The sequence below is a fragment of the Perognathus longimembris genome, chromosome 2 (genome assembly GCF_023159225.1).
Source record: "Perognathus longimembris pacificus isolate PPM17 chromosome 2, ASM2315922v1, whole genome shotgun sequence".
Lineage (NCBI taxonomy): Eukaryota > Metazoa > Chordata > Mammalia > Rodentia > Heteromyidae > Perognathus > Perognathus longimembris.
In genome coordinates, this window is record NC_063162.1 from 9,100,222 (window position 1) to 9,125,657 (window position 25,436).

The 25,436-nt window shown below is 50.6% G+C and overlaps 1 protein-coding gene across 2 annotated transcripts; it reads right to left on the minus strand.

The window, feature by feature from the left end:
• On the minus strand, window positions 1–24,152 carry Bag3 (BAG cochaperone 3). 2 transcript variants are annotated; one of them, XM_048338123.1, is made up of 4 exons: window positions 23,633–24,152; window positions 8,077–8,403; window positions 5,612–6,010; window positions 1–1,323 (listed from the first exon to the last, which is right to left on the minus strand). In XM_048338123.1, the coding sequence occupies exons 1-4, from the start codon at window positions 23,816–23,818 to the stop codon at window positions 502–504; spliced, it is 1,734 nt and encodes a 577-aa protein (XP_048194080.1). In that variant the 5' UTR covers window positions 23,819–24,152; the 3' UTR covers window positions 1–501. The 2 variants fall into 2 exon arrangements, with proteins under 2 accessions (XP_048194080.1, XP_048194079.1); XM_048338122.1 differs by having other exon boundaries at window positions 1–1,326.
• Between the last annotated feature and the right edge of the window lie 1,284 nt (window positions 24,153–25,436).

The window sequence follows — 25,436 nt, forward strand, 5'->3', positions numbered from 1 at the left end:
CTCCCCCCAAATGTAACATTAAAGTCATTCAACATACAGATATTCTTATGGCTCCTTATACATCTTATTCTATCTAAAGTTAGGTATTTGAACGAGATGAAAATCATCCCACTAAAATGACAACATTTCTGAAAAAATGGGTTTCATATTCCTATATTGAGAAATCAACTCCCTGTGTACCCGCTTCGAGACCGACCTCCTTCAGTCCAGAGCTCCAGGAAGGCAGCTCACAGGCTTGGCTAACATCCGGTGCCCATCTCCATACGGGGCCCCCCCCACAAGCAATGGGCTAAACTTCTGAAGCAACTGCTTTATTTATACAGAGTAAGAATACAGAAGCAAAGCATCATTTTCCTTTCAGCCCCTTTATTAGTGCTTTGCCTCCACACAAGTTAATGCGAACCAAGCGGCTAGGAACAAAAACCAACTGATAGCCCCTGAAATGCATGCAATCTAAGATCCCTAGAGCACACCAGCAGAGCCTGTCCCCTGGTCTGCGCTTCACTGGGTGCCAGCACAGTCCACCGTGCCGCCCGGATTTGGAGCTGCTGTTTCTGCTGCTGCGGTGGCGGCATCTGGCTGCTGGGTTTCAGCGTGGGGGTCTTTGTTTCCATCACTTTTCTTCCCCTTGTCTGCTGCCACGGCACCCATCCCTATGATTTCCTGCAGCGGCTGGTCGGTTTCAAGGTTGCTGGGCTGGAGTTCGTAGACCTGGACTTGACCCGGGACATCGATGGCTTTCTGCTCGAGTTTTTCCAAGATGGTCTGAACCTTCCTGACCCCGTCTCTCCTGGCCTGGCGCACATCAGCTCGTCCTTCGGGGTCCACGGAATCCAGAGCCAGCAGCTCCTTGGTCAGATACTCCTCAATCATCAGGTACTTCTTGTCAGTCTTCTTGCCTTCGAAGCTGTCTACCGCCTGCTCTAGCCCTTGCACCTTCTCCAGGATGGCTTCCACTTTCAGCACACCTGGATGCTTTGGGGGGGCCTCGGCCTCTCCTGGTTTGGGGGCTGTAGCCTCTGCAGGGGCAGGGCTGGGGGCTGCCCTCTCCTGTGCAGCCACATTCTTGGGAGACGCAGGAGCGGCAGCAGGGGGGGTAGGGCTGGGTGACGGGCCAGGGACCGGAGGCGAGGGGACCTTTACTTCCGCCTTCTCTGCGGGAGGGGGCGGCGGTTTCTGGGCAGCAGGTTTGGGATCCACCTCCTTGCGGATCACCTGAATGGGGATGTGTCCAGGAAGGAGCTCTGGCCCAGTGGGGCCTGGCTTGCTTTCTGGTTTGTTCTCAGGTTGAGCCACAGGTGGAGACTCTCGATGAGCCATAGGCTGCTGAGAAAAAAAGAGATAATGAACAATTATTTATTGAGTTTTATTAGTGATAAGGGAGTGGGGAAGAATTTCCTTATAAAGGAATTTTTAATAATTGGCTAGAAACCAAATCATTTGTAGCTAGTACCAATTAGGAAAACAAAAAGACCTGGGAATTAAAAACTTTTTTTTTTTCAGTCAACCAACTGCCAAAATAAAAACAGTGTTACTCAAGTATGTGACCAGACCAAGTGTTAAGCCTCAATTGATCACAGTGGTCTAATGCCTATCAGACATCACATGTAGAAGGATTTTGGTTGTTTTTTTGTTTTGTTTTGCCAGTTCTGGGTGGGGCTTGAACTCAGGGCCTGGGCACTGTCACTGACCTTCTTTTGCTCAAGGCTAGCACTCTACCACTTGAGTCACGGCGCCACTTCTGGCCTTTTCTGTTTATGTAGTAGTGAGAAATTGAACCTGGGGCTTCATGCGTGTTAGGCAAGCACTCTACCACTAAGCCACATTCTCAGCCTTTTAAAATCATTTCTTGAGGCAAGATCTCACTATACAGCCCAAGGCTGGCCTAGAACTCATGACCTTTCTGCCTCGGTCTCCATGACTGGCTTTGAACATGCCATTCTTATTCTTTAGTTGTGTGCCCAGTATTGGGGTTTGAACTCAGAGCCTTATACCCTGGCTCCGCTTTTTTGTTCATGGTTGCCATTCTACCACTTGAGCCCTATCCCTAATTCTGGCTTTTTGCTGGTTCATGTGTCTGCTTAGGCTGGCTTTGAGCTTTGATCTTCAGATCTCAGCTAGGTGAGTAGCTATGATTACAGACCTTTTTTATAGGAAGGAAATGAAAGCTGATATAATTTATGAAAATGAAGGCAGTAAAAGCTCATGCTGGCTGCTGGTCAGGGCTGGCGCTGAGCCGCGTCCTGGTGATTCCGCCTCAGCTTGCAGCCCGGGTCTCTGTGCCCGCCCTCCACCCCTCCACTCCTGCTGTGCTGCCCTAGCTCACCGGTGACCTTTTACATCTCCTGTTCCGGAAAAAGACCATCTTCTTCTTAAAACCTGTGACAGTCTAGTTAGTGGTTTCTGCCCAGACTGGGCTATCTTTGAGAATAGGCAAGATGCTCCAAATAGTTAATCCAGAGGAATTCTACCCATGCACACATGTGCCAGAGCCCAACACACCCATGACACAGCACCTCCTCTCACTTCTGGTTGTGCAATCTTTCCAAACTGCTGGGCACTAGTGGCTCACACTCATAATCATAGTTACTCGGGAGGCTCAAATCTGAGGATTATGGTTCAAATCCAGCCCAGGCAGGAAAGTCCCTGAGACTCTTCTCTCCAGTTAACCACCATAAAGCTGGAAATAGAGCTGTGGCAGTAGCAGAGCACTAGTCTTGAACAAAAAAACTTTGGGATCTGACCCAAGCTCTGAATTCAAGCCCCAGAAATGGCACAAGTGCACACACACACACACACACACACACACACACACACGTAAAACTTTCCCCAGTTTCATCAACTGGGAAATAAAAGCTGAACTCTACTATTTCTAAAGTATTCACAAGTAAAAATATTAATTCTGGTTTCATGCTCAATTAAATCAAATCATTGAATGCCTCCAAAAATAGTTCTTTGAACAAGCTATAAAAGGATGGCTACCACACTCAAGGTTAGTTAAGGGTAAAAGTACTAAGTATGTTTCACCAATTATGAGAAGCATGGGAAAGGTATGGGAAAATCTCTCTCTACTGCACACTTCTTTCCCAGGATTATTAAATCTGAGTTAAGTCTGGTGACAGCTGTTTAAGCACCAGCAACTTCTTTTCCCACCAAATTGCCTTTGCCAGGCTTTAGTCTTACCACTCACCACCCCATCATACACCCCCCTTGGGGTTGTAGAAGCATGGAGGCTACATAGGAGAGGCAGCTTTAGGAACATAGGAGAGGCTGCCCCGTGGCCTGTGCTCTGCAAAAATATCAAGGTCACGGAAGTGCTTCAAGGTGGAAGAGCCATTCTGGAGACAACAAGAGACATGGAAGGACTGGCCGCATGACCCAGATTCAATCTGACATGGGAAGACTGTGAACGACATTTGAAAATGGATAGAATAAGACAAAATATTATTTTAAGAATTCCAAGCCAGTTCCAAGTGGCTCACGCCTGTAATCCTAGCAGCTAAGGAGGCTGAGATCTGAGGATCGAAGCAAGCCTGGGCAGGAAAGTCATGAGACCCCTATCCAATTAATCACAGAAAAGTCCAGAAGTAGTGCTGTGGCTCTAGTGGTAAAGCGCTAGCCTTGAGTGAAAGGAGCTCAGGGACAGTGCCTTGGCTCAGAGTTCAAGCCCCAGGACTGTCAAAAAAAATCCCACAGGGGTTAGAGGTGTGGTTCAGGTGGTAGAGTGCCAGCCAATGAGCAAAAGCGTCAGACACCAAGTTTGAACCCAGTCTCTGACCAAAAAAAAAAAAAAAAAATTCCATGAAGATTTCTTAAAACTTGTAGTTCTACTATAGTTATAAATGTCTTTCTTAGAAAAAGTATTTGCTAAAGTATTTAGGGGCAAAGGGGCATGATGTTTGCAAGTAACTCTCAAGACAGTAAAATACACAGATGACGCAAAGAAACCAGACACCAAATATAGGGAAATGTCGTGAATCTGGGTGTCGTGAATTTGGGTGCATAGAATCTCTTTTTGTGAATCTTAAAACACTTCTGAAAGACTAAAGTTACTTCCAAATTAAAATAAAAAAAAACAAGGGGCTGGGAATATGGCCTAGTGGCAAGAGTGTTTGCCTCTTATACATGAAGCCCTGGGTTCGATTCCTCAGCACCATATATATACATAAAGGCCAGAAGTGGCGCTGTGGCTCAAGTGGCAGAGTGCTAGCCTTGAGCAAAAAGAAGCCAGGGACAGTGCTCAGGCCCTGAGTTCAGTTCCCATGACTGGCAAAAAAAAAAAGCTAACAGTATTTGTACATGAGGGTGTTCTCTGTCCCAGGGCGGACAGAGTCACTGGGGGATAGAAAGGGGGCCCCACACTGGTTCAGGGGGGCTTTCCTTTCCTTCTAAAGCTGGGTTCAAGAGGAACTCTACTGCTCATGTTGCAGCCAGAGTGGCCAGGGTCACCCAACTCTAATGATGTTAAAATGTAAGCTGGTCAGGGGCTGGGAATATGGCCTAGTGGCAAGCGTGTTTGCCTCGTATACATGAAACCCTAGGTTCCATTCCTCAGCACCAGGTATACAGAAAGGGCCACAAGTGGCATTGTGGCGCAAGTTGGCAGAGTGCTAGCCTCGAGCAAAATGAAGCCAGGGGCAGTGCTCAGGCCCCGAGTTCAAGGCCCAGGACTGGCAAAAAAAAAAAATGTAAGCTGGTCAGGGCAGTGCTCCTCCTGCAGGAACCAGCACCCAGCCTCTCTCCACAGCCAGAGGAGAGGCCTGTGCCCACGACCTTCCGCAAGCCAGGATGGCTTCCTACCACCTCACCAGTGGCATGAGCCAGGGACCACGTGTCCTATTGCAAAGGGAGCTGAGAAGGTTGTCAGACATGGTTCTTCGTCATCAGGCTCAGAGCTGAAGACCAAAGATAAACACTTTGAAATACAAAAAGCCCATTTCAGTCACAAGAGACCAGGCAGAGCACCATGAGAAAGACAAGGAGGCGCCACAAAGAGACGAGACTGACTGAAGGCAGGAGGTCTAGGTTATGCTGGCCTTCCCGAAAGTGGGTCCTACCTGATCAAAGGTTCTAAGGGTGGGGCTGGGAATATGGCCTAGTGGTAAAGTGCTCGCCTCATATACATGAAGCCCTGGGTTCGATTCCTCAGCACCACATATATAGAAAAAGCCGGAAGTGGCGCTGTGGCTCAAGTGGTAGAGTGCTAGCCTTGAGCAAAAAAAAAAAAAAAAAGGGTTCTTAGGGAGGGAGTAGAATGGCTGGTTGAGAGGAGACCGGGATGGAATGAGGAGACAGCTCTTACACAGTGGACCGGCATGTAGTGAACCCTGGGAGGGAGTGGCAGGCACTGGGAACTCAGTCCCAGGTATGTGAATGATCATCAAGCCATTTCCTTTGCCCCCAGAGCAGCTGCAATGAAAAACAATCCACTGAGCAAAAGCTGCAGGAAGCATGGACAGTCCATAGCCATAAGCCCTACGTTCTGTGAGGACCAGCAATCCCAAGAATCCCCCTTTTTTTCCAGTTCCACTGTTAGTTAGGCAGGGTAGACAGGAAGCTCTTCAGCCCCTCGAGAGATACCATTGCAGCTGGCTGAAACAACTTCCCATACCTGGGTCCTGTCCACCATAGTCTGCACACGGATGGGCGATGGGGAGTGCACTGGTGTGCCACTTCTGGCTGGCGAGCCTTCCCGGCTGGACATGCCCCGGACAGGTGATCTGAAGGGGGACGCTGCCCTTGGGGTCCGAGGCTCCCACTCATCACCCTGAATCTTGTGGTACACAGGCTGGTGAGTCTGGTATTCACTCTGCGGAGCTGGGTAGTGGGTCTTCTGGGTTTGGTGGAAGGGCTGGGCTGTTGGCCGGGTGGGGTTCTGCTCATGGATCACTGGGATGGGGATATAGCCCCGGGGGAGCTGGTGACTCCCCAAGCTGCTCCTGCCGGAGGAGGGCAGGCTGGCCGAGGAGGAGGAGGAGGAGCAGTCGGAGGCGGCTGGAGACTGAGACCTCTGCAAGACACAAAGGGTAGAGAGGCCACAGTGCCATGGGTGACACCCCCCCCCCCCCCCCCGACGGCGATCAGCCTCCCACTGATTACGGCTTAGGGCAACACGCTCCCCAGGTCCCACCTGCAGATGACGCTGTTTTTCAAAGTAGAGTACCCCTCTACCTTGAGACCTCAGGGGCACAGCACATGTTTACACCTGGCACCCTCCCCCCAAATTAATATTAAGCCTGAGTATCAGTGGCTCACGACTATAATTCTAGCTTCTAAGGAGGCTGAGACCTGAGGATTGTGGTTTGAAGCCAGCCCATGCAGAAAAGTCCCCGAGACTCTTATCTCCAAGTAACCACCACCAAAAAAAAAAGCTGGAAGTGAAGGTGTAGCTCAAGTTGTAGATCATCAGCCTTGAGTGAAAAAGCTAAGGGACAGTGCCCAAGCCAAGACCTGAGTTCAAGCCCCAGTACTAGTGCACATGCCCCAATACTATTATGACAAGAGTTCTGGATGAAGCCCAAGTTCAAATTCAAACTCTTAGTGTCTCAGTAGGTCTCTGAGTCATGTTTAAAACATGGGACAAGAATACTCTACCCCTCAGTGGGTTGTTTTGAAGCTAACATAAAATCACGTGTCCATGTGTTTCAGCATGGGTAGGATGCACAGGAAACACTGGGTCCTTTGTAAAATCGTGTGTGTCTATATCTCAGCATGAAGCAGGACATATGAGAAGTGCTAGGTCTACTTATCTATGATTACTGAGTATCTTTTTCCTGATCCTTAACCATTTTTCTACTCACCTACAGAGAAGGAAGGCGAGCGCCAGGCTGTGTGGAGCCTAGCATTCCAGAAAAGGAGGAGGGCCCTTATCAACTTAGCTACTAAGAGCCTTGTCAGCTTAAATTTGCTAAGATTCCTCTGACCGGTATGCTTGATTTTTACAGCAAAAACACTAAAATGTAGCTACTGCGTCTCCAAAAGGAAAGAAGCCTCTCAGTATCCTACATCAATGACAGCTTTCACCAACAAGCAGGAGGGGAGCTGAACAGATTCAAAGCAGAGCTGAAGGAGGCTCAAGGCACTGGTGCAGGAAGTGAAGAGCTGTGCTTAATAAACATGTCAGAAACATGTCACTGCTCACAATCCTGTTAGGTCCACTGGCCCACAAATCTCAGCTAAGAACCAGATGAACTTTTTTTTTTCTTTGTAGGTACCAGGATTTGAATTCAGGGCCTTGTGATTGCCAGGCAGGTATTCTACCACTGAACTACACTCCCAGCCCCTTGACTTTAGTCACTTTTTCCCAGGTTGGCCTGGACTGTGATCCTCTCCTTTACACCTCCCATGTGGCTAGGATACCAGATATATATCACCATACCCAGGTTTTTATTGGTTGACAAGAGGTCTGGCATACTTTTTGTACAGGTAGACACTGATCCTCTCAACCTCCCTTGAAGATAGGATTACAGGCATGAGCTACCAAGCCCAGCTTAAGTAATCTTTATCTATTAATGCACTGAATGCACCTTGCAGTATTGCAATGCACCTTGAAGTACTGACAGGGCAGAAATCATATCCTAGAAAGCCCTTTTTAATTATTACTTATTGGGGTTTCCTTTTAAACTACAGGACACTCTGAAGGAAGGGATGTAGTCTTGCTTTCTTTGTCAACACAATTACACATAGTATTTACCCACAAGGACTGAACTGAACCAAATATATAGCTCTCCCTGACCCAGAAAACCCAGCAGGAATTAGGAGGCCTGGCCTCTACCTTCATGCATGAAATGATAAAGTTCACGGTTTACATTCTGGGTGGGGGATACTACTGAGGATTGAACTCAGGACCTTGCACTTTTGCCAGGCAGACAACTCTACCACTAAAGCCATGCCTCCAGCCTCTCTTATAACTACAAAAATAAGCTGTATAACTCCTGCTCTGGCCCCCGAAACACCTATGAAACACGGGAACCACACGGAGCTGTCAACTGCAGGACCTCTAATGCTGCAGCCAGGCTCAGAGGCCCTGCGAGGTACCCAGCCCCTGGCCCGGGGTAAGCCAAGGCCTCTCCTTACCTCGGGTCCATGAGAGGTGGGGGGCTGAGCAGAGGCAGCGGCCACCCCCTGTCCACACTGCTTATCTGGCTGGACGGCTTCCGCCATGCCGCGCAGAGGTGAGTGGGACCTCTGAGGGGCAGCCGCAGCCGCCTCGGTTCGGAATCGCTGCACCCCAGGCTGGGGAGAGGCATGGAAAGTGTGCGGCTGCCGGTGCTCAGAGCCTTCGTGGAGGACGGGAATGGGAATGTAGCCTGGTCGGAGCTGGGGGTACACAGAGTGGCCTTCCCTAGTGGGCAGAGGCCTGGAGCCGTCCCGGGAGGGGCCGTTGGCAGAGGATGGAGTTTCCTAAAATAAATCAAGGAGAAACACAGACTGATTAGAAACTGAAGAAAACACCCTTAAAGAGGAAACAGCCGACTGCTCTGATCTCCCAGTGACTTGTGGGGGGACATGACACTGCTTAGCTGGGGTGTCCGCGTGCTAGGCTCCACTGTCCAGTGCTTGGCCACACTACCGCTCTTGTAGAGGCTGCAGGGTGATGGATAGGGGAGTGGAGGAGCCCTGGCTGGCAAGACCACTGGGTGACAGGGGACAGTGGATATGTAGGGGAGTTGCTGACTGCTCCCCAGATCTTCAGAGACCCAGAACAGGGAATCTGCCCAGCAGAACATAGAATTCCAACTTCTAAAAGACAGCCACCTTTTCTGCTTTCCACACGGCCCTCAACTCTCCCACCCACACAGAGAGTGTAGTGGACTCAAGCACAGAACCCCATTTGGAAATCTTTTTTGTGTGTGCTGAGGCTTGAACTCGAGGTCTGGGCATTGTCCCTGAGCTTTTGTGCTCAATGCTAGTTCTCTATCACTTATGCCACAGCTCTACTTCCAGGATTTTGGTGTTGTTTTTTTTCTTCTTTTTTTTTTGCCAGTCCTGGGCCTTGGACTCAGGGCCCAGCCCCAGGATTTTGGTTTCTTTGGTTAAAGAATCTCACAAACTTTCCTGCCAGGGTTAGCTTCAAACCACAATCCTCAGATCTCGGCCTCCCAAGAGGCTGGGATTATAAGCATGAGCCAGAGAAGCGGGGGGAGGGGAACCCGGGGCTTCTTCCTTGGGAATATTTTTAGAACAAGCTGCATGAAAGGGAGCTACACAACACACAGAGAGGGAACAAACCCCAGGAATCAACTGTGCTAGTCTTAGGAGGCCTACTCACAAGAGACTTTGCCTGGTCCAACTTTAGTCAGGCTCCAGAACCTTCTTTAGGCCCCTCAGTGAACTTCCTGGTAAAATCCAGTTTTAGTAAAAGAATTGCTAAGTCATGTTAACAGAATCTCCACATCTGGTGTAGAATCTGAGGACCCTTGGATATCTGGCCAGGTTCCGGGTGTCCACCCCCCACCCCAGGGCATGTCTAATCACCCTGGCCAATCTTTAGCAACAATCCTGTTGGGTCAGTTTAGCCAGAAGCCTCTTTCCCCTTGGTGGTTTTGTCCTCTGAATGATTTTCATCCATGGACTGTCACCAGGCTCCTTGGCTATTATAAATGCCTTTCTGTCCAGGCCATACGAGGTAGGCGTCAAGCCCCATCTATCTCCCCATGGAAAGACCCATTGCAGTGGTCCATACACCTGTCACAGTGGTTCCAAATAAAAGTTTTCCTTGTTGTGTGTGCTTTAACAAATACTAGGATCTAATTTGTTCTTGCTCGGGCAAGGAGCAGTTGGGGTCTCTCTCTCCTGTCCTCTCATGAAGTTCTCCGTTCAGTGGCCTGGCTATTTTGGGCCCCTAGAGAAGGCCAAGTTCCAGATGTACCACAAGGAGAGATCTTATTTCAGACAACAAGGCTGGCCAGCCACCCCCGGGGTCGGTGTCATCTCTTACCAACCAGAGGCTGCATAACTCAGCTCCCACCCATCAGTGTTAAGGAGAAGCAGCCTCCCTTAGACAGGCATCATGAATGGCAGCAAGGCACAAGGCTGAGAATCCATGAGCTCTGCAGGCTATAATTTCCCATGCTGCAAAATGGATCAAAAGTCAGGACAGAGTGCTGGGAATGTGGCCTAGTGTAGAGTGCTTGCCTAGCATGCCTGAGGCCCTAGGTTCGATTCCTCAGTGCCACATATACAGAAAAAGCCAGATGTGGCGCTGTGGCTCAAGTGGTAGAGTGCTAGCCTTGAGCAAAAAGAAGCCGGAGATAGTGCTCAGGCCCTGAGTTCAAACCCCAGGACTGGCCAAAAAAAAAAAAAGGTTAGGACAGATCTGGAAGGTTGATTTAATTTGAATGAAGAGCCCAATAGCCCTGTCACATCTGTTTATGTGTAAGCATGGGCACCGGGTGGCTGGTCCTGGACTTTAGTCCTTTCAGGCCGTCCATTGCCTCCTTCTTGAGACTTTACCCCTGGAAGGGCCTCCAAAACACAGGAAAGGCAAGGGTGTCACTTTGTCCTTGGGGACACGGGCAGACAGGCACTTGGCACTCTCAGATTAGAATACCCACGTGTTCAGGGCAGTGGCATTATTTTGGTTTGCTCAACTGTCAGGTCACCTAAGAGCAGGGAACAGGTCCAGGCCTCACATTCAGAACCCAATTCTCCCTGCGGGCACCTCGGGAAGTCACCAAGAGGCAGTGAAGTACAGAGGTACACTGCTCGGTGTAGAGGTAACACACCTCCTGGCCCTGCTCACTACGTGCGCACACCGCCAACTTTCCTCCCGAGGAAATGGGGCGCGGAAGCCCTGGCATATCGTCTTTGGGGCTCACCTCAGCCACTGCACACCTCTTGGAGCCAAGCATTGGGAATCTGAGCTCCAGTGCTCCCCATGGGCTCCAGGGGTCACGGAACCCATGAGATGTGACCCAAACAGAGCTGAATGGGGTCGGCAGGCTGAGGGAGCATGGACAGACAAGAGGCAAATTTGCTGGTAAAGCAAGCAAGGTTCAATGTGAGGGAACCACGGGCCCTTCCAGAAAGAAAGCTAGCCTAGACAGAACCCAGTTCATTCTTGCTTCCATTTGGAACAGGTCCCTGAACTTGATCTCCTTTTCTAGAAAACAGAGTAGGCAACACCCACCCTGGAGCCCTATGGTGGTCTCATAAGACATACTAAAAGGGACGCCCAGAGGGATGGTGCTAAATTAAGTTCCCCTCGGACTCCAAAAGACCCCAAGTAAAGGACAAAGCTAATGATAACAGAAATTGGAGGTCATCACCTCTGGAGAAGATGGCTGGGAATAGCATGGAAAGAAACTCGTGTTGAGGGCACCTAGGTGGGTACCCCTATGTAGAAATCTGCCACACTAGACACATCTCTGCAGCCACATCCCACCCATGTCACATGATTTTACATGTCACATGATGGCTGCCAGTCTCACACCCCTCATAGCCAGATCTTTCCAAGGCTGAGTGCTTGGCAGAGCTGGCTAAGGCAGCTCCTTCTGGAGGAAGACCCTGGACCCAAAGGCACTTGAGTCCTACTCTATTATATTCAACTCACTGATCATATTCTGTACCTCAATGGAGGAAGAAAAGGGAAGAGAGAAAGAAGAGAAGAGGGAGAAGACCCCCGCCCAGCCTGCACAGGGACTTGAAGACACAGGCTGCTTGCTGGAAACAACATGTAGTCTGGGTCTTTCCAAAAGAGACAAGTGCAGATGTGGAGAGGAAAGAACCCAGGCCATGCCAGAGGCTGGCGGCTCACACCTGTAATCCTAGCTATTCAGGAGGCTGAGATCTGAAGATCAAGCTCTGAAGACAGCCCAGGCAGACAAATCCTCAAGACTTTTATTTCCAATTATCAGCAAAAAGCTGGAATTGCAAGCATAATTCAAGTGGTAGATCACCAGCTGTGAATGGAGGGAAAAAAGAGGGCAAGAGTAAGAGGCCCTGAGTTCTGCCCCAGTACTGGGGCGCGTGCGCACGCAACACACACGCACGCACACACACGCACGCACACACACACACACACACAAATAGTATCCTCAAGTTCCAGCAGAGTCCAGAGTCTCTTGACCACACTGACATCTTTCAGCTACAATTCCCTACCTGCTATATCTTGATTACAAAAGGGAGCTGGGATTCTGCTTCTTCGGGGTTGGGATGGTGGTGGTTTGAGCTGTGTGATCATGTGACCAGGGACAGGGGCACAAACAGTCACCACAAAGAGGGCTGGAGACACTCATTTCCACCCTCCTCATTATCCTTATCTTTGGGTAAAGACATCAGGAATATATATATATATATATATATATATATATATATATATATATATATATATATATATATATACACAAAATCCAATTAGGAAACAGGAGCCCCTGGGCCCTACTTTTTCATTGCTTATCTCACTATGTTAATTTCTAAGACAAATTAGTTAATTCCTCTCTGTTGTTTGCACATTGCTTTAAATTCCTCTCAGGTCCCTCCTGGGGTACCAAGCAACTTCATGAGATGGCCATGATGGGAAAACAGAAAAAAGTTACCCCAGATGTGTCCTATGAAGCATGAGACATTATCACTGGAGAAAGCCTGAGGTCGGGTTCCCAGTCTAAGTGCTGTGCTTGTCCGCTGACTGCTGCTTAGTACATGCGCAGTGAAGGTACAACTATGGCAAAGACTGCTCTTGGTCTGACATCCTGCTCTGCCCCAAATCGTGGGCTACAGGAGCAGCTTGCTTCTCTCCCCTGCACCTTAGTAACTGTAAATTGGGGGGGGGGGCAGAAATATTCTCCCCAGCGGTGGTTCTCAAACTGTAGGGAGTGACAGAGCTCTCAGAGAATGCAAACAAAACACACAAAATGTAGACCCTAAGCTCAAACCAAGCAATTATGATTCAACAGGTATTTGAGGACCCCGAGAAACAGAAATCTGAAGTTCCCATCAGAAATTGCTGGAACTCAAGGAAGTTTTGTGTCCCAAATGAGGAGGAGGTTGCATACTGCCCCTTCCCAAGTCCTGGTACCTTAGAAAATCAGGCAGGAAAGATGGCTCCTGGGCACATGCTGTGCATGCCCACTAGAGTGTAAGTTGGGCACACAGGCATTTACAGAACAGCATGGAGAAGGGTCGGCCTGCACACACCCACAGTTGGTGCCCTAGATAGCAAGTGGCCAGAACAGTGGCCTCAACGTGCCTGCAGAGCACAGTGCTCTTAAAAGAACCGACTTGACACCTACAAACCACTGCGCTCATCACCATGGCCTGAGCTGAGCAACGGCAACTCATAGGGGTGCCCCACAGCACTCCAAACTTGCCAGAGTGCTAAGTAGGACACCGAGTCTACGAACTGGGTTTTTAGGCCAGAAGAGGCTTTACTGGGGTCAGGTGTTGAATTTAACTAACAATCTAAAACAAAGAAAAAAAGATGGAAGACAAGAACACTCATGGAAACATGTCGTCAGCTAGGACCTGGGTGAAAATTAAGTGGCTTGGCTCCACCTCTGTGAGGCAGGAGACACACACAGCACTTTCATCCCATGGGTAGAGATGAGCACCTACATTCTATTACAACCTCGTCTGGAATGGCGGGCCATAGGAATATGTCAAGTATTATTGCTACTTTGATACATACACAGCCATTTACATCCTGTACACTGATGTTTATGGTCTAACTCTAAATCCTTGCAGATCCCACTGGATTGTGGCATTGTATTCCTGTACTGTTAAGGGCTCTTACTAGACTCCACCAAAGTCCATTTACAGCACCTTCAAAGAGGGAGGTTTTGTCCTGGGGCTGCTGGTAAAATAAGAGGTCTGTGGGCCTCCACCGAGTCATAGAGGTGACCAGAGGTTCATCCTGATGTTCCTATTATGCCTAAACATTTCATCCTGGGATTAACAAATCCCTTATCCTGAGATGAATTTATCCTATGTGTTTCTACTGGAGAAAACTTTTAGAGAGAGCCTGCATTGCTCCTTTTCACAGCTATGTCCGGAACACACAGGAATGAACCAGCAGGAGTCCTTGTCTGCAAGGTGCTAGTCTGCCCTTCAATCCCTTCCTACTGCTCACCAGCTGGTGGCTTCCAGGAGAGCTCCCTGATACTAAGACTCAGTTTTCCCAGCTTTCCAGGAGTTTCTGAAAGGTTTTAAGTGAAGCAAGGCACGAGGAGGCCTGCAAACTCAAAGCAGCTCCACTCTGAAGTATATAGTCATGTTCCCACAGTCCAAAGTTACTGACGGAGCTAGTTTTCTCCAGCAGCAGTTACTTGGGCCCCATGTTTAGGAAGTCCTGTTAAGGTGGTTTTCACCTCATTGGTAAGAAGCCTGTAGGAGTTAGAAGGCCCTTTCTGTGAGGCTTTAAGAGCACTACTTAGCACTGTGTCTGATGAGAACCTGGAAGCAAATAAAAACAAAAAAGGACTCGAAGGACCCAAGAACTCCCTTCTTCCCAGCAGGATGGTCAGCTGCTCTGGGGAAGGGGTCTGCACACAGACAAAACCACCACTGGGCATTGGCCCTCCCTGCACTCTCTGAGACCCCTCGCTCTTCCAGAGAGGAAGGAGAAGAGACGAGCCAGTCCAAGGTTGCCAGAAGGTCTGCCCTGGAGCAGAATGCCAGCTGGCATCATCTCAACAAGTTCCCTGGTGCCCTCCCCAAGGATTCCACCCAGCGGATGCCGGGATGGGACACAGCCCCTGTCACAGAGGAAAACTGGGGCCCAGCCAGACTGAGAGGTCCCACAGAGGAGCAGCGAGCCCCGTACTCAGAGCTTCAGGGAAAATGAAACACCGCTCTCCTTCCTCTTGAGGGGTGGGGCCCGTGGCATCTGCTTTTAACCCACCCAAAGCTAGGAATTATGGGTGAGGAGCCACCTGCACCTCCACACCAGGAAGCACTCAGCCTGAATTATCTGGTACATTTTCACAGACTTCTCAAGGATTTATCCCACGCACAGAGTGAGCTCAGTGGCCATCACCTGGCCACTTCACCCACCAGATACCAACCATGCGGCTTTGAGCAGTACTAGTGAGCAGGGCATTGGTAAAGACACCTTTTGTACTAAGTACAACTTGCCGATTCATCAATGGAAGCTTAACAAGGGATACTTCTCTGATGAGTCTCCTGGGTAGAATTGGGGGACTCTTCTCCTTACATTCTTCCACACTGGTCACACCTCTGCCCCCAAGATGGTGAGGATCATCTTTCCTCTCCTTCAGTTTGTGGTATTTACAACCCCTTAGCACTGAGCACTGGGTTCCAATGACAGGCCTCTGGGGCCATCATTAAGGTGCCCCTCAACTAGGCACCTCTTTCCTGTCTGGCTTTGTGCTCAGGGCTGGGTAAGGGTAGCTGGTATCCTCCTTCCCTCCAGGCGTTCTATCTCCAGACAGAGCTCCAGGGCTCTGTGGAGCACAGCAGCAGTTGCCACCTCCCAGCCTGCCTAGGGCAGGGGACTCAAGACAGTCACAGACTCACAGGGCTGGGGAGGCTAGTGGGGGCTTCAGAAAGCCCTGCTTCAGAAAGTCCCCTGCTGTATTCCATTTTCTACCCATCTGCCTACTCCCCTCACCAGGGGCACAGGAAGCCCAGGGCACATTTCTGAGGATGTCTGCTATACTTGGTACCCAGCACCAAGGGAGGAGGGAGGCGGCCTAGTACTCCAGGCCTAACAAGAGCTGAGAGACACAAACACACAAGCACGGACAGGTCTGCTGTGAGGGGCGGCCAATGCCTTTCTGCAAAATGCCCTTCCAGCCCACGACAGAGGCCATACACAGCTCTAGAAACCACACACGCTACGGTTCAGGCTTTGGTCTAAGCACCTTCAATGCAATATCCTCTTCAATTTCCCAAGCCTGCTGGGCCCATTTTACAGAAGGTAAAGACTGAGGCGTGGAGAGGGCAAGCACTTCACCTAAGATCTTGAAAATCCAGGTCTACCTGATGGCAAGGCCAGGCACATGGGTCAGCCTTTTGCTACCTGTCACACATGTACGCTGTGTGTCAACGTTCCTGTGTGATTGATGTCTCCAACCCCTTCATCTTCTCTGCGTAAAGCGCAGTGGGAGGGAAAGTATTTCACTTCTGGCTGAGGCTCAGACCTGGAACATTCAGTCCGCCTCTGCTCTGGGTCAGCAAGCCACTGCTCTGTGCTGAGTCACCGGCCGGCCCAGGAAGGACGAGCAAGAGTGAAGACACTCAGCTCCCCTGTGAGTCACCATAGCCCGAATACTGCATTGGTGCCACTGTCGTCAGGGGCTCCACCTGGCAGGAGCGAGTCCCCCTCTGACGCTAAGGGCCGGCAGCACTGATTCCAAGTTCCAACCAACCAGTGGAGGCTGCCTTGACCTCTGCGCACTCTGATGTTTCCTTTCCTCCCACTGCGTGGATTTCCAAAACTGTCCATTTATTTAGGGTCCAAGAAGAGTTAAAAAAAAATAACTGAGGGGCTGGGGATATGGCCTAGTGGCAAGAGAGCTTGCCTCGTATACATGAGGCCCTGGGTTCAATTCCCCAGCACCACATATACAGAAAACTGCCAGAAGTGGCACTGTGGCTCAAGTGGCAGAGTGCTAGCCTTGAGCAAAAAGGAAGCCAGGGACAGTGCTCAGGCCCTGAGTCCAAGGCCCAGGACTGGGAAAAACAACAACAACAACAAAAAATAACTGACAACCTTCCCCCCACCCCCAATACTTCTACTCCAGTGAACATCAAAGTAGGAAATGGGAAATGTCTAATCTCCATCAGGATGGTAAGACATGAGCAGTGGAAAGCCCTGACTCAGATCACAAGGGCACAGCTCTGTGCTGGGCTCTGGGAGCAGCCCAGGTGTCCAAAGGTCCTTGATGTAGGCGGACAGCAATTTAGGGCTTTTCAGAATTGACAGTTTAGAAGTTGCAGGTGCATGGTGTCTGATCTTACTGCCAGCCACAAGAAAGACAAATTGAAAAGACTCCTTTCCCAGAGCTGGGCTGCTGTCTGCACAGCCACGGATTGGTGTCTGGCTGCCGTGGGCTCCCAGCCCCGACTTGCAGGCCTGCTAGAAGCTGTCGTGTCACTGGTGGGAACAGGACAGAGCTCTGCCAGGCCTGAAAGGATGGACACTGACATCCTAGTACAGAAAGGCCATTCAGAAGGTGATTAAAGGGACAGGCCTCAGGGAGACACTTGGGAGCCCAGACAGCACTGCAGAACTAAGGAGCTGACAAAGGGCTTCCCATGATATATCCCTTCTACATTTCCAGGCAGCTCTCTTCTTTCACCAGCTCATATGGGCCTACACTGTTATTTGTTCAATTTCTCCCATGTAGTCCCTGCCAGGCATGGAGAGGCAGAGATGAAACACTGTCTGGAACTCTTGGCAAAGCAGGGCAGAGCCTACCTGTAGAAAAAAAGCCTCAGCTGGGCACAGGTGGCTCACGCTTGATCTAGCTTACTCAGGGAGGCTGAGACCTGAGGATTGAGGTCTGAAAAGCTAGCCCAGGCAAGAAAGTTCAGGAGACATCTCTAATTAACCAGCAAAAAGACACAAGTGGAGCTGTGACTTAAGTGGTAGAGCACCAGCCTTGAGCAAAAAAGCTATGGGACTAAGCCCCAGAACCCCCCCCCACAAACATATACAAAAATATACAAGTTTACACGGTTTCATGAACACACCAGGCACTCAAATGACTTTCAGACTGCATGAATGAAGACAATCATCCCATCTGAGTTCAGACCAGGCTCAGGAAATCAGTCATCATTTCTCATCTACTGCAGAGAGATAGACTCAGGCTGTTTACTATCTAGGGCGTGCCTGGGGAGCCACAGTGGGAAGTGGCCTGGTCACTGAGGGCTAGTGTGCCTGTCACTCCAGCAGGACCCCAGGACGGGCTCTGACAGTCTTTCTGTTGTATTCCCTCATGCATAAAAACATAGTATTTTCTACCTTCAAGAGCCAGCTTGAGTATTTAGAAAGAAGGTTATAAAGGCACCCATTTGCATCTCACATGTACATGAGTTTACTGAAAGCCCATAAATACCATGCTCAGCCAGGCCCTGGTGGCTTATGCCTGTAATCCTTGTTACTCAGGAGGCTGAGATCTGAGGTTCGCCACTGAAAGCCAGCGGGGGCAGTAAAGTCTGTGAGACTCTTATCTCCAATTAACTACCAAAAAACTGGAAGTGGAGCTGTGGCTCAAGTGATAGAGCACTAGCCTCGTGCATAAAAGCTCAGAGACCATGCCTATGTCCTGAGTTCAAGCCCCAGGACTAGCACCAAAAACATAAACCAAAAACATTACTTTCTACAGAAATCCTTTTTGATGAAGATTTTGTAAGTTCCCTGGCTTCCTGAAAAGCTGCCAGGGCCTCAAAGACATCTTCATAGAAATGTGTGAAGATTTAATAACACCAGATATCACACAAGTATCAGACATGCCAGACAAAGGAGGGAGATCAACTCCGGCATCCAAGTTAGGGGCCTGGTCTCAGAAGTCTGGCTGTGAATCTAAGATATGAGGCAGAAACAGATGTCAGGTGTGAAGGGATTTGTGGCAATGGAGAGCCGGGGGTAGTAAAGGAGGATTTGTCGGTATTGGTCAGTCTCAAGAGTCTCCAAAGAAGCAGACTTCTGTCTTCCATTCCCACTTTTCCTACTTAAGGCCTCTTAAAATTTTAAGAACAAATTAAAACAGCAACACTCAAAGGAGAAAAAGCAGGTTTGGATTATGTTATGGTTTCCTATTTTGGATGGCAAACATCAGAACAACATTTTAAAATATCAATAACAAGTAATAAACATGCAGAGTGGTTTATATAAGGCAACTGTGTGTCATTCCAGAAACAAGGACAGCGCTAATCAAGCCTCATGGGTGGTATGAAGCCTTCTGACTCACCACCAGCCCCAACAGCATCCAACATTTAAGCCTTCCCAGCCCTGGCTAACGTCAACCCGCCATGGGTCCTGTGTATGTACTCTACCCGCATAAAGGGCAAATCGTCACACAAGCCAGAGACAAACTATGTTCCAGTCTGTTCTTATGCAATTCAAACGCAAGCTGCTCTTTAGAAAGGAAATGGAGGTCTTGAACAATAGGGCTACCAAGCCCTGTTGCCATACTCTTCGTCTCTACCTGCAAACACTCCCCTCCTAACAAATCACTTCAGCCAGGAGCAAAGGCCTTTACTCCATCATGACTGCAACTTTCTGAAATGTGATGAAGGAAAATGGCCACTTATTTCCTGATGGTGCTCTGATTCTAAGAGGCATAACAGCTTGTAATCGATCTGCAAAGAGCAAAATGATCTCATCTTCAAGGAAATTCTGAAGCTGAAGTAGAACAAATGGGTCTCTCCACTTTAATCATAACTGAAAATATTTCCCATTTGTTCTGAAAGAATGTTTCTACCTCTCGCAGCACTTGAGTATAATCTGTCAAAAGATGACGGCCTGCTCCTGTGGGTGGGCAAGACAGGAAAAAGGGACGGGTTTGGCTCTGCTACCCTGCCAGACCTGTGCAGGGATGTCTCCGCCTGCTCCCCACACCACCTCCACCCCAGGAGGCCCTGCAGAGCTCCCCCCGCACCCCTCCCCTCGAAGGAAAGTGTACGCTGAACAAAGCTGCACAAGTCAGATGTGAAGCAGGCGTGGCTTGAGAGATTGCAGGATCCAAGCTGCCAAACTGGTGACCCCCAAGATCCTCAAAGTAAACAGCCCTGCTCTGTAATGGAGTACGGTCTGCCTTTCCTCCTATGGAAGTGTATGAGGTACTGCACCGCTCTGTTTATTCAGAGAGGAACATCAGCAAGTGACTGCAGGGACTTGTACAGCTCCTAACTCCAAAGTGATCTGCTATAATGTGCAGGAAAAGGAGCCTGGGCTGGTACAAACTTGCCAGGAGATTAGCCGTAAGGCCACTCATGCAGAAAATCAAAACCAAGCAAGATTGTAGGTGGGGAATTAGAAAGATGATGGGTAAAGGCCTCTATTTGGCACAGGGTGACAGGTTACTTGCTTTCATTTGAACCCCTGTAAAAACAGGATAAAAGACTTGTTCTAACCACTTGAGCAGAATGCAGAGGGTTAATTCTGAATGGACAGAGTTAAAGACTAAATGAAACAGGCAGTGCTAAGCCAGGTGCCAGTAATACTCAAGCCTATAATCCTAGCTATTCAGGAGGCTGAGATCCGTGGATAATAGCCTAAGCAGGAAAGTCCATGAAACTCTTTATCTCCAACTAATCACACACATACACACACAAAGAAATGGAAGTGGATCCATGGCTCCAGTGGTAGAAGACTAGTCTTGAGCAAAAAAGTTCAAGGGCAGTGCCCAGGCCCTGAGTTCAAAGACCAGGACTCACACTAAAGAAAACACAAAAAATTTTTTAAAAAATGAAATGCTAGACTTTTTCTTCTTTCCATGAAATCCATTTCTTTACCAACATGGTTTGACCATAAACATCTTGAGACTAAGTCCTCCGCAAAAGCTTTCCCATGTTTTCACACCCTGTGAATAGCTCCTTACTGACTGGCAGCATTAAGAGATCAATTTCTTTTTTTTTTTTTTTGGCCAGTCCTGGGGCTTGGACTCAGGGCCTGAGCACCGTCCCTGGCTTCTTCCCGCTCAAGGCTAGCACTCTGCCACCTGAGCCACAGCGCCCCTTCTCACAGCGCCCCTTCTGGCCATTTTCCGTATATGTGGTGCTGGGGAATCGAACCGAGAGCTTCATGTATAGGAGGCAAGCACTCTTGCCACTAGGCCATATCCCCAGCCCGAGAGATCAATTTCTAATATAAAACAATATTGAGGGCTGGGAATATGGCCTAGTGGCAAGAGTGCTTGCCTCCTACACATGAAGCTCTCGGTTCGACTCCCCAGCACCATAAATATGGAAAACGGCCAGAAGGGGCGCTGTGGCTCAGGTGGCAGAGTGCTAGCCTTGAGCGGGAAGAAGCCAGGGACGGTGCTCAGGCCCTGAGTCCAAGGCCCAGGACTGGCAAAAAAAAAAATATATATTGAAATTTTTTTCTATGGCATGTAGTCTAGAATAAGGTGTGATTCATATAAACAAAGCTGTGTTTGTCAACGGATATTCTGTGAGTATCCAAAGCATGGGTGGCTCACCTGTAATCTTAGCTACTCAAGAGCTACGCTACTCTGAGGACCGAGGTTCCCTGGCCAGCAGTCCATGAGACTCTTTTTTTTTTTTTTTGGCCAGTCCTGGGGCTTGGACTCAGGGCCTGAGCACTGTCCCTCGCTTCTTTTTGCTCAAGGCTAGCACTCGGCCACTTGAGCCACAGCGCCCCTTCTGGCCATTTTCTGTATATGTGGTGCTGGGGAATCGAACCCAGGGCCTCATGTATACGAGGCAAGCACTCTTGCCACTAGGCCATATCCCCAGCCCCCATGAGACTCACCCTGAATTAACCACCAAAAAGCCAGAAGTGGAGCCACTTCTGACATCTAGACAGACAGACATGCTGCCTCTTATTCAGACAGCCACATCACACAGCTCTCTTCTGGCTCCTGGCACCGGCTAATGACCTTTGGAAATGACTTGGATTCTATGTGTTGTTTATCAGTAAAATGAAGAGGCTGAACGGAAACACTGATTGTGAAAACTTCATGTCTACTTTTCTGATTTAGTGCTTCATATTTTCTGTTGAGAAAAATAATAATTCCTACCTGGGTTTCTCTCCCGCCTACTCTCTTTAAAAAACCACCGTGAAACCACTGTGGGTTCAGGAAGATCCCAACTTGCTGGGTAAGTTTCGCATGGCAGTGCTTAAACTTGCTCCAGGCAGTCAGATATCTACAGGAAGGAGGCCTCAGCAAAAAAGCTACACACCACACTAGTTAGACTTTCTACATCCACGCTGCCTGCAGTAAGAGGATTGGTTTGAAATGAGCACACTGTTTTACCCAACAATGGATGGAAACAGACACAGAAAGGTATATGTAATTGTGCCCATCCCAGCTAATTATAGCCTCTTGTGCTAATTTCCAGAAATAAATATACAATTAATTTCTTGTGAATGTAAACTGCGGAATGTATACTATCTCGTTGCTTGGGACCAGTTTTAATTTCAAGGAAAAAATGTACAGGCTGGTAAGTAGCTCAGTGGCAATTTATTCAATCCCAGCACCAGAATTGTTAAATAAAAAGGGGAACAAAGCACGTAAAAATGAAGGTATATGGATAGTTTTTCTAAAATAATGTTCATAAAGCAAAATTTTTTGTGCCATCCTAGGCCTTGAACTCGAGGCTTCCCCCCCCCCCCCAAGGCTTCTGCTCTACCACTTGAGCCACAGCTCCCCTGCCAGCTTTCAAAAAAAATTTTGGGGGTGGGGGGTGGGGATGCGTAGTGGTGGTGGCTTAACTGGAGATAAAAGTCTCATAGAGTTTCCTGCCGCAGCTGGCTTCAAACCACAATTCTCAGTTCTCAGCCTCCTGAGCTGATAGGATTCAAGGATTAGAGCTCAAAATTCATAAAAATTTAACAAATATAGCAGTCGTAATTTTTTTTATCCATCATAGTTTTTTAATAAACAGGCCCAATCTAAGCTTCTATTTTCAAATATTCATGCTCCAAAATGTATTTTGTTTCCTTGGGTGAGCGGTTATGAGCTGTTATGCAGCCCAGGCTGGCCTTGAACTGGGCAATTCTCCTGCGTCGGCCTCCTCCTTCCCGAGTGTGCGCACTGCCCGGCCTGGCTTCCTTCCAAACAGACACTCTCAATCTCTAGACGGTAAAGCGTCTATCTATCTTTGTCCTTACGTCAACGAGGCCTCCATCTGCGGAATTCGCCAGGGTGCCCCTGCTCAGTTGTGGTATCCCTGAAGTATTGTAAACCCCACCACGAGGAAGGCATGGGCGTCACTAGACACACACACTCTCCTCCCCTCGGGTGTGAGGTCAGGTCTCAGGGCAATGGCCGAGGCGGGGCGCCTCTAATTTACAAGCCTTGGGGACGAAGACCACCGCGATGGCACACCACCGGGTCACCCTTTCTCATCCTCCGCGGTTTCTGTAACACGATTTTAACCTCGTATTTGGGGGTAGGGGGGTGGGGAGCACCCACACGGGCCTCCTGAGTCACTCTGCCTGAGCCCAGACAGCAAAGCCGAGATCACTCTCCACCAAGTTCTGGAACTTGAAGGTGAAACTCCCGACAGATCCCCGCCCGGGTCCGGGGCGTCGCCCCCTCGCGCCCAACGGTGCGGGGACCCGCCGAGGCCGCCCGAGGGCCCAGGGCCCAAGGCCTCGAGGCCCGCGGGCAGAGGCCGCGGCGGGGCCTGGCGCGGGGCCTGAGCGGCCGACCGGGCCCGGCCGCCCCTCCCGGGTACCCGGGGCGCCGCCGGTCCGGTCACCGCCCCTCCGCCCCCGGGATCCGGCCGGCGAGGGGGACCGGCGGGGTCGCACTTCCCTAAGGCCGGCCCTCCCGGGGCCTTCCCTCAGCCGGACGCCGGTCAAGGGCGGGTGTGGGGAGGGCGCTCGCCGAGCCGCGGGCGTACCCGCCCCCCCCCCGCGTGGGGGCCGCTGTCGCGTCCCCGGGGCCGCGCGCCCGCCGCGGGCGTCACAAACCTCGGCGCTTCCCCCCTCCCCCGGCCCGCTCGCCGTCGAGGTGGGGCCGCCGGCCCGACTCACCTTGGCGCCCTCGGGGGGCACGCGCGGGTCGTTCCACGTGGTGGTGCGGCTGTTGTGGTCCACGAAGAAGGGCCAGCCGGTCTGCGGGTCGATCTTGATCTCCCAGCCCGGGGGCAGGGGGTCGCGGTCGCCGGCGCCGGTGCCGGACGCCATCTGCACCATGGGGGAGTGGGTGGCAGCGCTCATGCTGGGTCGGGTCCGCCCGGAGCGGCCGGGGCGCAGGCGGGGGCGTGTGGGGGGGGTCTCGGGTCTCGGGGTGCGGGCACCTCTCCGCGGCCGGAGGAGCGGGAGGACTGCGCGCCGCCGCCGCCGCCGACGTGTCCGGGAAGCCGGCGCCGGGCACCTTTATGAATTAAAGGAGGGGGTGACGTGGCCGGAGAGGGCTGGAAGTGTCTGGAAATAGCCTCCGCGCTGCCAAAGGGGAAGGAGGAGATAAAGGGAGGCAGCAACTGGCCGGCTAGAAACTTCTAGCCCCATCCAGAGAAGTTGGCGGCCACCTCGGGTTGGATGCGGAGCTCCGCCCTGAGTCATCGGCTATAATCGTGGCGCGGCGGGGCGTGGCCGGGGGTGGGGTGGGGCCGGTCGGGGTGGGCGTGGCCGGGGGCGTGGCCTCGGGCCCCACCCCCTTCCTTCCCCTCCTCCTCCTCCTCCTCCGTCCCCGCCCCTCCCGCGAGCCGAGCTGGGCGCCTCCCCTCCGCGGTGGAGCCGGGCGCGCGCGTCGGCGGAGGGCGGGCGCCCCGCCAGGGCGTCCTCGGTCCTCCTCCTCCTCCTCCGTCCTCCGTGCGCCCCGGCGGGTTTCGGTCTCTAGATTCGCCGCCACGCCCTCGCGCCGCGTGGGTGTTCCCGGGCCTGCGGTCGGTGCGCTTCGGTAGGGGAACGAAGTCATCCTGAAGGCGGCCAGGCCGCTGGCACTCGGGGACGCTGACGTCCCCAGGTTTCCATCGCTTTCCCCGGGTGGGGCTCGAGGCCGTCCCCGGGGAAGCCCGGGAGCCCCAGGGTGGGGGGGAGGAATATGGAAGAGCTGGAAACGCCTGCCTGCCTTTGGAACCCGGAGGGAAAGGACCCCCCCCCCCCCAGCTGGTGGCTTTGGGCTCCTTACTCCTTCCATCGCCTGCAGAGATGCTTTCGTCGCAGTGACCAAGACTCTAAGTTTGGGGTTGGATCTTCTTCTTGGTAGAGATGGGTGCTGTCTTAAATCTGGACCGTCGTTTGCAAAATAAGGGACTGAGTGAAAACTATGCAAATGTTTCTGTCTGCTTGGTTTAATGGAGATGGTACTCCTTACCTCACGAAGCAGTCCGTTTTCCAGTGTGCTTCAGAAAGATGTTTAGGGGATCCAATTTAGATCCCTGAGCACACTCATTTCCTTTCCTCAGAAAGACCGTGGGTCCAGTGGGTCCAGTTTCCCAGCCCCAGATTCAGAAAATGTTCTGGAACCTTCAGAGACAGTACCACTGAGCTTTTCCTGCCTTCCAATTAGTCCTTCCTGAGCAATTCTAGGAAGGCCTGCCAATCATCTCCAATAGAATGTTCTCCACCTAGAGCAGCTTTGATGTTCCAGATTTCAGTTTTGTGAAAGTACGGAGGTGATTAGGCCTCAGGAACTACCCAGGTCACTAAACACGTCAGGGAATGGTGGATAAACCTAAATGCCAGCAAACTCGTTTACTGTAAGAAATAAGACTAGATCTCATGTTCACTTGCTAGTGTCTGTGGCACTGAACACAGGGCAGGCCCAGAGTCCATATTCAATAAAAGTTGATGTGTATTGTAGGTTGATTCCAAAGTGAATTTTTCTGTTCAG